Source organism: Equus przewalskii, chromosome 17 (genome assembly GCF_037783145.1).
Source record: "Equus przewalskii isolate Varuska chromosome 17, EquPr2, whole genome shotgun sequence".
In the NCBI taxonomy this organism is placed as follows: Eukaryota; Metazoa; Chordata; class Mammalia; order Perissodactyla; family Equidae; genus Equus; species Equus przewalskii.
The window spans coordinates 11058089-11072230 of NC_091847.1; the positions used below are offsets into that span (position 1 = coordinate 11058089).

At 43.4% G+C, this 14142-nt stretch overlaps 1 protein-coding gene across 8 annotated transcripts in view; it reads right to left on the reverse strand.

The window, feature by feature from the left end:
- Positions 1-14142, reverse strand: part of CFAP221 (cilia and flagella associated protein 221) — a 47569-nt gene continuing 33427 nt past the window's right edge. For 4 of the 8 annotated variants that reach the window (XR_011528666.1, XR_011528665.1, XM_070581128.1 and 1 more), the window contains 2 exons: positions 11992-12095; positions 1-316 (listed from right to left, as the gene is read on the reverse strand). Coding sequence is in view for 6 of the 8 variants with exons in the window: in XM_070581128.1 (XP_070437229.1) it covers positions 111-316; positions 11992-12095 (310 nt within the window). In the remaining 2 variants the exon portion in view is untranslated. The remainder of the gene's footprint in view (positions 317-11991; positions 12096-14142) is intronic. The other 4 variants (XM_070581130.1, XM_070581136.1, XM_070581131.1 and 1 more) reach the window with 1 other exon arrangement.

A 14142-nucleotide genomic window follows, 5' to 3' on the forward strand; every position in this document is an offset into this window, starting at 1 on the left:
TATTATATTTTAAGGTGTATTTTATAAAAGTTCACCATCTTAAGTAAGTTGCTGATGGCACTCTGTTACAAGGAAGAAAGACAGAATGGAAGAAAGGAAGACTTGGATTTTTAAAAACGTTTTAAGAATAAACCAAACATTCCAGAGCAGCCATACTTCAGAGCCATGTTGGGACAGCATGTCCCCGTGAAGACACATTCGTAGGGTTGAGAGTTGAACTGTGAAATCCATAAGTGCATTTTCATTTGTGCAGTGCCATACTGAAAGGGTGTAAACTTCACAGTCACGTTCATCCTCCCATTAGCTGGAATTATTCCTGGAAGGAAAGAAATGAGAAAACATGATACTTTCTCTCCTTGCGAAGTCCGGTCAAACAGGCTGACACACACACACAAACACATTCTCCCCATGACAAGCACAAGCATTTCTATTATCTTTGTATAGTCTTTTCATTAAATACACATGAATCAACTTCTGCATGTTTACACTGATCTCATTTACCAATTACTACATTAGTCCTTTATAACAATCATCTGATTGTGTCAGTTACATAAATATACACATATCAATCAGCATTAATGAGTCAGTAATGACTTCCCAGAACTACAATCTTTAAGCTAATTGCCGGATGTCAATGTTAATGCTGTAAGCAGCAAGGAAAACCTAGGAGCACACATAAAAGTTTCTGTGCAAATAATCGAGTTTCCTATATTTTTCTGTAATTTGATTCTCTCCTTTCAAATCTTCAGGATGGACTACCGTTCTCTCCAGTCACATATCCTACCATGCCGTGTCCTTCCTTCGAATCTCTGGTGCCAACGGAGCTTGGAACACAGTTAGTGCTCGAAACTGTGGAAAGGAACAGCAAAGGGAGGAAGGGAGAAAGGGAGGCTCAACGTAGGAGACGCGAGAAGGACTGATGTTCTCTCTGACCTCCACCGAAGGCTCTTTGGTTTGCCTTCTAGATGGTTCCTTCTGCCCCCGTGCATCTGGTCTTTCCACTGTCCCTGCAGAGACCTTGCTCATTCCCTCATAAATGCCCAGCGTCCACTCCCTCCCATCTACACGCTCCTCTGAATTTTGTACTGCTCTCTCCCTGGCTTTCCGTGCTCAGCCACACGGACCTTCCATTCTGCCATCCAGTATTCACTGAGCACTTACGGGGTGCCAGGCACTGTTCCAGGCACTCAAGATACAGCAAGAAACAAAACAAAGTCTCATGGCGTTTACATTCTAGTTGGGGACAGCAAACAAAAACCACCAAACACAGAATATAAAACATAAAGTCGTGTCATGAATACCAACAAGAAAAATAAAGCAGGTGGGGGGAGATGAGCGCAGTGGTAAGTGCTAATTAAGACAGGATGAAGGGACCTGAAGAAGGAGAGGGGCCTTTGTGCAAATCCTCAGACTTTGGGCTCCTGCTCCCTCAGGGTACTTGCTGTTCAGCCTAGAGAGCCCTTTCTCCAGATCTTTTCGTTTTTTCATCCTGCTCTCTGAAGTTACCTCTTTACCGTCTGCCTTCCCCTGGATTCGAATGTGAGTTTTACAAAAGTAGGTGCCTGCTCATTACTGTGTTCCCAGCTCAAGAGACACTTGCTGAACAGTGAATGAACCCAAACGTCAAAGCCTACGTCACCTGCGCGTTGCAGGAACTCCTCCTGACTCTCATTCACAGGAGTCCCCCTCCCTAAACTCCTGGCAGCCCCACAGTACCCTGTGCTACCCGAATCGCTGCCTCTCAAAGCTTACGAGTCTCCCAAACGGATTACAAGCCCCTAAGGCAGACAGAGCAGACAGGACAGGCCCCAAAGGTCTTTCATCTGCCCGGATCCCTAGCACAGAGGCTCAGAAACAGGTATTTGTCCATTTCTGAGCGCAGATGTCAAAATCTTTACAGGACACTCAGGAGCGACCTGAGAGCCCGCTGCAGGAAGAGCGCATGCGCAGAAGAGCTTATTCTATTGGTCAACCCACCCTCAGCCGCATGGAACTCCAGGATGCACTGAGTTCAATACGTTGACCACCCACCTGGTCAGAAAATTCACCCCTCTGACCGGCAATTCACTGGGGGCTTTAGGCTGAGAACATTCTATTGTTTCTGCTCCAGCTCATTAACTTAAAAAAAATAAGAACAAACTCCGGAGCAAAGATTAATGTTTGCCTTGACCTGGTTGATTTATTTTAAGTGCTCCCAGCCCAGACCTAATACATAAAGCGCACTGGAGTGCACCCCAGGCAACCGGAGCACGCTGCTTTTTCCATTAACAGCGATCAGGTTAACACGACTCTGCTAACGAACATGGTCGCAGCTGATTGTCCAATGTTAACAGCTATAAAAGCTGTGCCAAGCAGTCACCGCTTACTGCCCGGCAAAAACCGATGGTGGGAGGAAGGAGAATACGTGTCACGTCTCAAGAGCGAGAAGGGCACCCCCAGAATTACCACTTTATTTTAGAAAATTCAAACCACGATTTTATGGCTTCAGTGCAGTTTCGCCTGGGATCAATTTCGGATCACTACCCTTAACACACCAGGGATAATGTGAAATCACAGGGCAGGGCGGGTGGGGAGGCAGAGAGAGGGGAGAACAAAACTTAGAAATAAACTGGAAGCTAAGAAAACCCTGGTTTATCCATAAAATGAGTATTATGAAGAAAATGTGACAGCACTTAAAAATGCTATAATGATAAATGAAGTCACCAGAAAATACCACTGTATCTTTGCCTTATCACAGTTATGTAAACCGTGCGTAAATATGGGCAGTTACTAAGAGGAGAAGGAAAGATAAAAGTGCGTTATTTGTTAGAGCAGTAAAGCCCAGGATGGGGATAATTTTTAAAACTTTCTTCTTTCTTATACACCCCTACAGTGTTATTACAATATTGTTATAATTTTTAAATAACTTTTTCTTCAGAAATCTCAGAAAGCACAGATCATTCTCCCTAAATTGTCACAGAGCCATTTAACCTACGTGCTTGAAGTTTTAGTAAGGATGGGTCTTCATCTCCCAAGATGTAGGGTTGCACCAGCTGGGTGAATTGGGGTAAACTTCTTAATCGCTCTAAGCCTCAGTTGGGAATTTGATAGCTACATGGTTTAAAAATTGTCCACGAACAAGCTGTTGACAAACTAACAGTGTTTTTGATTCACTGGATGACAGAAGGGAGGGCTTCAGGGCTTTCCATTCTGACTCACTACCGAGAGTCACATGTCACCCACCAGGACAATTGCAGGCCACCGCTGCTGCCCAGGGTCTGTGGGCAAGGAAAGGCCTCAGAGACCACACAGACCCTGACTCACATACTTGTCTGTCCTCGCTTGAGCTTGGTGACTTGGTTTGGTCACTTTACCTGAGGCTCAGTTTTCTCATCTGTAAGATGGGACAAGGCTTAAAGGAGAAAATGTACAGGGTCTGGGATAATTCTTGGCACACAGTATGTGTCCTATAAATGTGTCCTTCCCAATGATTCTGCCAAATAAAACAAGTAATAAGTTATTGTGTATTAAGCTATCATTAGAAATGTCAGGAAGAGGAGGCTGGGCCGGTGGTGTAGTGGTTAAGTCCGTGCGTTCAGCTTCAGTGGCTCAAGGTTCCCAGGTTCTGGTCCTGGACACGGACCTAGCACCGCTTGTCAAACCGTGCTATGGCGGCATCCCACGTAAAATAGAGGAAGATTAGCACAGATGTTAGCTCAGTGACAATCTTCCTCACACATGCGTGCGTGCACACACACACACACACACACGTCAGGAAAAGGAAATACTTGTTGGAAAAACTTTATACTTGAGACATTTGAGTTCTTAATACATTTCCGGGGCCAGCCGGGCAGCCCAGCAGTTAAGTTTGCACGCTCTGCTTCAGTGGCCTGGAGTTCACCGTTTCAGATCCCGGGTGCGGACCTACACACCTCTTGTCAAGCCATGCTGTGGCAGGCATCCCACATATAAAGTAGAGGAAGATGGGCATGGATGTTAGCTGAGGGCCAGTCTTCCTCAGCAAAAAGAGGAGGATTGGTGACAGATGTTAGCTTAGGGCTAATCTTCCTCAAAAAAAAAATTAATACATTTTGAAAGAGGAAAGGAACATAAGAAAAATCAGGTGAAGAACACACATCACAAGAGGATGACCTCAGAATGCAGGTGGTCACCAGAGTCCTAAAGAGATTACAGACAGCATGATTTGTCACAAGAGGAGTCACCAGAATTCAAGGAAGCACTATTAGAACACACTAGAAGGAGATGAAAAGAATGTTGGTGGAGCTCAGGAAACAAATGAAAAAAAGCAAAGGAACTGTCAGTGAGGTAGAAACTGCATGGGAAGGCACACACACACAAACACACACGTGCACACATGCAGGTGCTGAACACAGAGACGTGGCAGCTAGGAATGAGGAATCCAGACAACATGAAATTATTTTAAAGAAGATAACAGATACTGAGGGCAAAGGATAACCAACATACACACATAACAGATATTCCTGAGGAAGAGAAAAGAGCAAGTAGAAGATTAAAATATTCAAAGTTTTAATAGTTGAAAGATGTCCTAAACGAATGAAAGCTGTTTTTCTCCAGATTGAAAGGACATCGCATGTTCCAGGGGGGGAAAAAAAACGACACAGAGCAACACCAATATATATCCTGGTAAATTACTTAACCTCAAGACTGGGGGAAAAAAAGAATTCTAAGGGCATCCAGAATTTACTAGGATGGGGTAAGATTCAGACCAGCCTCTGGATTCCTAGCAAATTCAAAGGAGAGGGCAAGCAAGCAATGTCTACAAAGTTCTGAGGTGAACAAAGTTGCAAAGCAAGACTTTTATATCCAGTCAAGTTGTCCTTGATGATCACAGACAGCAGAGAGACGATCTCAAACACACACTCTAGGTGTGCAGCCCCCGGGAACCTGTGGTTAACAAGCCACCAGATGACAAAATCCAGACGACCAGAAAAAGAGCTGAGATAAAGAGCTTGGGCATGGAGAAAACATGGAACCAAGAACAGAGGGGAAGACCCTAGTTCCACTTAAACAGAAACTAAGTAACTGCGGCATTTACAGCGACAAAACAGAACGTCAATGCTATAGATCCAGATAAGATACTATAACACAACTGGGAGTTGTAAGGAGAGAAAGCGCACATGTGGCTACTCCTTCTTTCTTCCACAGCCAACATTCCAGCTGAAGTGGAAGCACGCAGTTGAAGAAGGCAGGGGCTCTGACCTCTTAAATGTTTTCAGAATCTCTTTTCTTAATTTTAGTAGTAAATTTTAGAAATGAATATTACTATCAAGGAAGTCCGTCAATTCCTTCAGCTTCACCTTCAGTCAGCTTTTCTTCAATCAATATCAAGTAACAAACCCAGTACTTTTACATAGAATACAGCCCCATTTTTCTAATATTTTTGTCTGTCTCTGTAGCATTGTATGCATCTCGCATCCCTTCCCTTCTTCTCTTTGTACATAAGCACAGAGCAGTGTCTGCAACAGAGTTCAACAAATGTTAATGATGGTTATTTCAGGGCTGGTGAGATTCTGGGAAATACTTTTCAACTTAGATTTTGTACTTTTTTGCAGTGCTTGAGTTTTTCAAAACAAATAAATTTCATTTTTATAAAGCCACTTCTTAAAGAAACATATCTATGTTCGTTTAGCCCAATATCTCCCACACTTATTTACACGGAGAGCTATTCATTTTGCCCTCCGTTGTTGCTGTTGCCTGTTTGGTGGCATAGCACCCTTCCCAGACCAGCCCTGTGGGACCCACAGCCGGGGCTGCTCTCCTGTGATCAGAGCTGGCGTTCTATCCCAGTCTGCAGGAAAACAGGCTTTCCCCGTGGGATAAAGGGCTGGGCCAAGCCATCCTGGCCTCTCTCTGGGCCTCACCGGGACCGGCGCTTCCGGATGGGCAGTAGAGGTACAGAGTTTGGTCAAGGTACAGACACTGTGTGCTGAGTGAAGTTCACTGGACACTGCCGTGGTCAGCTGAGCTCAGGAAGCCCAGACTGACACGCCACCAGGTGGTCATCTTAACAGGAGATACCAGGACCCCTGAGGACAAAAAGAATCTTCAAGACCTGGTTGAGAGCTATTATTAGTTTCTCTAACTTTTCACTCACAAAATAGAATTTTCCTTACTCTTAGTCTGTGACACAATACTGTCCCCCCCTCTTATTTCAAGGCATCCTGGGATCGCTACTCTTCCAGGTTAGGACAGTGGCTGAGAGCTTGAGTCTGAAGTCAGACAGACCCTGTTGCCTCCGGCAAGTCATCTGGCCTCTCTGAGCCCCACAGCCCTCAGCTGTAAGGGGTGACGATGATAATAGCTCCCTCCTCATAGAGTTATAGGATGTGACGAGGCAGTGCATGCAATGTGCTTGGTGCAGCGCCCAGCATGTGGTTAACAATTAGCAGGTGGGAGCGATTATTAACACTACGCCAGCCACACTATGTACGACCACTGCCCCCATAGAGGATATACGGAGTGCCGAGTAAAATGCGGTATTGCTGCCAATGTGAAACTGTGCGTAAAGAATCACACCTGCCTGTCTAGCTCTCCTGCTCACTTCAGTAGGCCACTTTAAATTAACTACCTACGTCCGTAAATCAGGGACATAGGGAACCCATCTGCATTTGGTATATTAACGGTCCCTAATTGTTCTCACTTCCTCGCCATTAGGTTTGGTGCTTTAGAAAGTCATAAAAATGTTTGATCTCCTGATTTTGCTTGTTCTGAGCATTCTTTTCCACCCCGACATGTGGCCCCTGCTACTTTCCCATTTGCTGAACTGGGAGGTTAGCAGAGGCACTTTGCTGGTGTATCTCCCTCATTCCTATCACTCCGCAGCGGTGTCTCTGCATGTCTCCACTTCTCTATGTAGCCATAGACTCAGCATGTATTTTCTGCACCGAGCTATTCATGATGGTCCTAAGCACCAGTAAGAAACATCTTATGGGGGCCTGCTTCGCGTGCTGAGGTCCAAAGGTCTGACCATCCCCTTGACGATCCTGACCTGTCCCCTGCACAGTTTGTGCTGGGGTTTGGGGTCTTCTCTCTCAGTGTCCACAGGTGGACAGTGACATGGGGAGGAGAAGCAGGGCATACTTCTGCCTGGAAGGGATGGCTTTGCCCGTGGACCCCAAAGGTTACATGCTAAAATACCTCAGCGAGGGGTCAAGGGGCCTTTGGAGGAGAAAGAGGCAAAAAGGGGTTAACACTCTCTTCGTTCTGAAACCTAAGTAGGAAAATGCTGGAGTGTGAGCAGCACCGTGGCAGGTTTCACAGGAGCATGACTGGGTCCAAAGGAGATGACGTGATGGGACTAGGGGTCGAGTCCAGTCGGGTCACCCAGAGTGGGCGGTGCACAGAGGCGCCTCGGACTTTGACAGGTAGGGTGCCGCGTTCACGGCATCCTAGTGCTCACTCTGGGGAAGGAGAATCTGCTCTTTGCTGGGATGCGCTGCCTGCTGGGTTAGTGGCCCTGGGCCAATGGATGACCTCTACAACCAAACAGTGGTCTGAGGCCAAAGCAAGGGGCTGGGATTACTCCCAAATCAATATAAAGTTGTAAGAAACTTGCATTTCAGAAGAAAATGCAAAATATAAAATTATTTGTAAATGGCTGATATATCCCTCATAATAGAAAAAAAAAAGAGAATGAAAGGATTGAAACTTTATATAGGAACTCTGAGCAACAGGCCCCAGGAACTCTTGCTTAACTATCCACTTTACGCTACCATTTACCATTTATATGAATTGCATGCATTCTTCCTGAGCATATGCGACACCAACCAAATGTCCAGGATCTCAAAGTAGTCAAAAGTAAACAAATTCAACAATTTTTTTGTGGCATTTGGCTGGTCTCCAACGCTAATAAGATCTTGGCCAAAGTAATGTATTGCTGGCTCTTTCAAAATGATCAACAGAGTGTTCTGGATGTTTTAGTTGGACGTGATTTCTTGTCAGCAGGAAAAGGAAGCTCTCAAAACCCTTTACTCCTTTTCCCCAATCTCAGGAACATCTTGGCACCATCAGCAGATCCAGCTTCTGACAGCTATAGTGCACACATGCATCTTAGGGATGCCCAGTGGGCAAATAACGAGTTGAGTTAAAGTTGAGGGCACTATGTCAGATTCATATCTTGTAAATAGAATTAGCTTTATTCAAATTTCTTCATTTGGCAAGCCAGAGCACAAAATGCCTGGAAGGCATGGACAGACAATGCTTCTAGTTCCCAGAGAAGATGCTGCTTTACGACCTCACAGATTATGGGTGTCTCCACAGCCTTTAGACAGTCGGTTACCAAAGATGTGCCCGAAACAGTGTCTACAGATATACGTGCTGATGCGTAAGCTTAGCCCGTGGTTCTCAGCCTTGTAAAGGCTGTTTGTAAAATGGAGGCAATAATGACTTCCTCGCCAAAAAGTCATCCATGACTGTCCAACCATAAGGCCTATTCGTCCAGCTAGATTTCTGGCACGTCAGGAAAGCCCAGAGCTGCCGGGCCTCCACACACCTGAACCGCAGCATCCACTGTCCACGCGGCCAAGGCTTTTTACTGCAGGTGACGAAAAGTCACCACTGAATTCTATAGCCTCAAAAGTAGGACAGATGCACTGACACATCAACAAAATGGAAAAGATGCATTGATACCTCAACAAAACCGGAAACCAAAGGAAGGAAATACCTGAGAGACCAAGGGATGCACTCGCCTCATAAAATAGCTACTGCGGAGTCTGAAGGGTCCGGCCTGGAGGCCAGTTCATAAAGCCACATCAGCAACACCATCTACATAATGCAGGCCATTTAAAATCACAAAGGCAGGATCCCCAAAGTCCAAGCGCCCCGGCTTGCCCTCGAGTCTTCATCCATTCACTCACGCTCTCGTGTCTCCTCTTGCGCCACACTCCCCTGATTCTCCTCCTTGGTCTCCGTCCTGGCCCACTTCCCCTCGCTGTCCTCTGAGTGCTGCGTGCTCAGGGCCTGGTCCTCAGCCGCTTCTCTTCTCCAGCCACACTCACTCCCTGGGTGACTCATTCTCAGTCCCACGGCTGTGCGTTCCATCAATACCCGGGTGATGCCTAAATTCACGTCCCTAGCTCTCACCTCTCTCTCTTTGACTCCAAACTGGTATGTTCGATTTAATTTCAGTTAAAGGAGGACTTCAAAAGACACACCACAAACAAAGCACCAGAACAACCAGAAAAGCCTATCAGATGGATCGGACAAAGCAGCTCGCGAATTATGTGGCTGTGCGATTTATAATCTGTGCACTCGGGAAACGTCCTGCATAGTTTTTTTTAAAGTGTTTCACAAAAACTTGTTATGTCTATGCTCAATCTGTATTTGCTCATGTGCACAGTCCCCATGTTTTGAACAGGTTGTGTTTCAAAATCCTTCTGGTAAATTAATATTCTGTGTCTTGGGATGCAGTTTTTCAGAGAAGTATGGCTTCGTCTAAGAATCTCTAACTGTCTCCAAATTCTCCCTTCTGTTTCCATCCATAAATGAATCAATGTGATACACCACATTAATAAAATGAAGGATAAAAGTCACATAAACACCTCAATAGATGGAGAAAAAGCATTTGACAAAACTCAACATCCTTTTGTGTTAAAAACTCTCAACAAACTGGGTGTAGAGGGAATGTACCTCAATATAATAAACACCATGTATGACAAGTCCACAGTTAACATACTCAATGGTGAAGAGCTCACAGTTTTTCCTCTAAGATCATAAACAAGACAAGGATGCCTACTCTCACCACTTCCATTCAGCATAATACTGGAATTCCTAGCCAAAGCAATCAGGCAAGAAAAAGAAATAAAGGCATTCAAATCAGAAAGAAAGAAGTAAAATTGTCTCTATTTGCAAATGACATGATATTATATATAGAAAACCCTAAAGACTTAACCAAAAAAACCTGCTAGAATTAATAAACCAATTCAGTAAAGTTGCAGGATACAAAATCAATGTAGAAAAATCAGTTGCATTTCTATACACCAATGCACTATCAGAAAGTGAAATTAAGAAAACAATCTCATTTACAATAGCATCAAAAAGAATAAAGAACCAGCAATAATTTTTTTCCAGAATTATTGAAAAATAATTGACACACATCACTGTATAAGTTGAAGGTGTACAGCATGATGGTTTGTTATACATATATTGTGAAATGATTACAGCAATAGTTTAGTTAACATCCGTCATCTCATATAGATCCAATAAAAAGGAAAGAAAATAATTTCTCCTTGTGATGAGGAATAAATTTAACCAAGGAGGTGAAAGACTTGTACACTAAAAACTACAAGATATTGATGAAAGAAACTGAAGAAGACACAAATAAATGGAAAGATACTTCATGTTCATGGTTTGGAAGAATTTATATTGTTAAATGTCCATACTACCCAAAGCAATATACAGATTTAATGCAATCCCTATCAAAATTCTAATGGGCTTTTTCACAGAAATAGAACAAAAATCTTCAGATTTGTATGGAGCCATAAAAGACTCAGAATACCTATAGCAATCTTGAGATAGAAGAACAAAGCTGGAGGCTTCACACTTCTTGATTTCAAACGATATTACAAAGCTATAGTAATAAAAACAGTATGGCAGTGGCATAAAAAAAGACACTTAGATCCATGGAACAGAATAGAGAGCCCAGAAATAAACTCATGCACATATGGTTAATTAATTTACAACAAAGCAGCCAAGAATATACAATGGGAAAAGGGTAGTCTCCTTAATAAACGGTGTTGTGAAAACTGGACAGCCACATGCAAAAGAAGGAAATTAAACCACTATCTTACACCACACGCAAAAATCAACAATTGTGTGTGTGTGTATATATATACACACACACACACACACACACACACACACAAAAAAAAATGGAGTAGTGTGCAGCCTTAAAAAGAAGGAAATCCTGCCATTTGCAACAACGTGTCTGATCCTGGAAGGCATTATGCTAAGTGAAATAATCTAGCCAGAGAAAGGCAAATACTGCATGGTGTCAGTTATATGTGGAATCTAGAAGGAAAAAAAGAGCTGAACTCACAGAAACAGAGAGTAGAAAAGTGGTTGCCAGGGTTTTAGGGGTTGGGAAAAGGGTACAAACTTTCAGTTATAAGAAGAATAAGGTCTGAGGATCTAACATATAACATGGTGACTATAGTTGATAACACTGTACTGTATAACCGAAATTTGCTAAGAGAGTAGAACTTAAATGTTCTTACCAAAAAAAAAAAAACTATGTCAGATGATGGATGTGTTAATGAACTTGATGAGGGAATCCTTTCACAATGTACACATATGTCAAATCATCACATTGTACACTTAAAATATCTTATAATCTTATATGTCAATGATACATCAATAAATCTGAAAACATAAATAAAAACAAAACTACTTTAGCATTCACTGCAGACCACTGTGGACAGATATTTAAATCCCAAACCCAGAATCAAGAGACAGAAACCGGGAAGCAGCAATTACTCGAGGCGGAGATTCCACCTTCAAATGTCCTCAGCCTCATTGGGCTCTCTATCCTTCGGGGCACGCAAAGACAGACTGTCCTCCCCACGTGCGGGACAAATTCATTACACTCTTCACTAAGACTCTGAAGGCTTGGGAAGAAATAACATCCCCATTTTACTTGAAATTGAATTAAAAGGTGAATACAAAACCAAAGATGTACCAAGAGCCAAAACTAGAATTAGAACAGATTAACTTCTGATTCCAAGTTTTGACCTTGGAAGAAAGTGACCTGGAGATTATAAATTATCAGCATGATACAAAATTATTCCAAAGTGTCCTTATCACCAAGTGTCTAATTACAACTTACATTATGTTAGATATGTAAAATTTGTTACTGTTGTACATTGGAAAATAACATATTCAAATGTGGCTTATTCTTTTTTATAATCTGAGACCTATCTTCCAAATCCTCTTTGATCTGAGAGATTGGAAACTTGAAATATTGACTCTCCTTACCTGAGGTTGGCTCGATAGTAAAGGCTTGATGAGACTGAACCAAAGTGATATGAAACTCGAAATCTACAGGGCTACTGCACTGCAAAGGTATAACATAATTTTTGCTGCAAAAAGAAAGAGGAAGAAAATATTATTTTTCTTTATAACTAGCTCTTTTGGTATCAAGGAATACAGATTCATGTTATGTGATGAAAACCACAACAATGATGACAGTCAACAAAAGCAATAATTCCTGGGTGTCAGCCATCCTGCACACCTCCCAGGTACTAACTCATCTGCTCCTGTGAGGGTGCCATGGCTTCCTCACCTGCAGAAGAGGAAGCTGAGGCACAAGAGAGGGTCCGTGTCCTGCCCAGGGTGCAGAGCCAGACCTAATGCACGGCAACCGTCCCGAGGAACAACGCTCCAACACCCCTGTCCTTGCTGCCACTCGAGGACTGTCAGGTTTGTCCTGTTGGACACTCACAGCCACAGGGAAAAGGCGTCTCTGCTGCACAGCAGGACCCAGAGGACCCAGGACAAGCTGAGCAAACAGGCGCTACGGAAAGCCTGGGGAGCCCTGGCCGTTACAGAGCTGGAACTAGGCTGCTTCGAAGAAACCACACTTTGGGTTGTGTTTGAAATATGTGAGAGATTCTTTATTTGGTTAGAAGTCCAACAACCAGTAGAGGACCCGGAGAGGGTCTGTGCATCCAGAAATGCGCTCCCACCCGAGGCAAGGCTGACTTCTGAGTAAGTCTGAGGTTGTTGCCTACGGCACCACAGGAGCTGCCGCAGCAGTGGCATCTCTCAGAGAGCCCTGAGCTTCTCCTAATGTCCCTCCTTCCATCAGACCAAGCCCAGGTCAGCCAGAGTTTGCAGGATGAGCGAGGCCTGGAGAAGCAGAGTTCTCCAGCTGTCACTTGGCATCCTGTGCAGAGCTGGGGCAGGTTATCTGGGCTCCTTTCATCAGCTGGACCTTGAGCTCCTCTTTGAAGTGACTCAGCCACACTCTCTGTCCCTGCTTTTCCTTGCGCTTCCTCCCTTCTCCTTGGGGCTGTGTGTCTCCTCTCCACCTCATAACTCCTGCGCTCTCACGGCCAATCATGCCCTCCTAGCCAGAGGCTGGTTCCTAACTCTTAACACTTCAGGTGGGGCCCTCCCTGACATCTGCTCTCCTCCCTCACATTTCCCAGTTCATACTCCTGGGAGAACGTGATCGTAATCACTTGTGTAACTGCTAGCCCTCCAGGACCAGTTCCACTGACCCCATCTTTTCAAGAGAGTAATTTAGAGTTGTCTTTGAGCAAGGACAACACAAAGAAGCAAAGTTACAGGCCAACATCACTGACGAACATAGATGCAAGAATCCTCAACAAAATATTGGCAAAGTGAATACAGCAATACATTAAAGGGATCATACACCATGATCAAGTGGGATTTATACCAGGGACACAGAGATAGTTCAACACTCACAAATCAATCAATGTGATACACCACATTAACAAAATGAGGAATAAAAATCACATGATCATCGCAATAGATGTAGAGAAAGCATTTGACAAGATCCAACATCCATTTGTGATAAAAATCTCAACAAAATGGGTATAGAAGGAAAGTACCTCAACATAATAAAGGCCGTATATGACAAACCCACAGCCAACATCATACTTAATGGTGAAAAATTGAAAGCCATTCCTCTGAAAACAGGAACAAGACACTTGCCACTCCTTTTCAACATAGTTCTGGAGGTTTTGGACAAAGCAATTAGGCAAGAAATAGAAATAAAAGGCATCCAAATTGGAAAGGAAGAAGTCAAACTCTTGCTCTTTGTTGATGACATGATTCTACATATGGAAAACCCTAAAGAATCCATCACAAAACTAGTAGAAATAATCAACAACTACAGCAAAATTTCAGGGTAAAAAATCAACTTATGAAAATCGGTTGCATTTCCATACACTATAACAAACTAGCAGAAAGAGAAGTCAAGAATACAATCTCATTTACAATCGTAACAAAAAGAATAAAATATCTAGGAATAAATTTAACCAAGGAGGTGAAAGACCTATACCCTGAAAACTATAAGACATTATTGAAAGAAATCAATGATGACATAAAGAAATGGAAAGATATTCCATGCACATGGATTGGAAGAATAAATATAGTTAA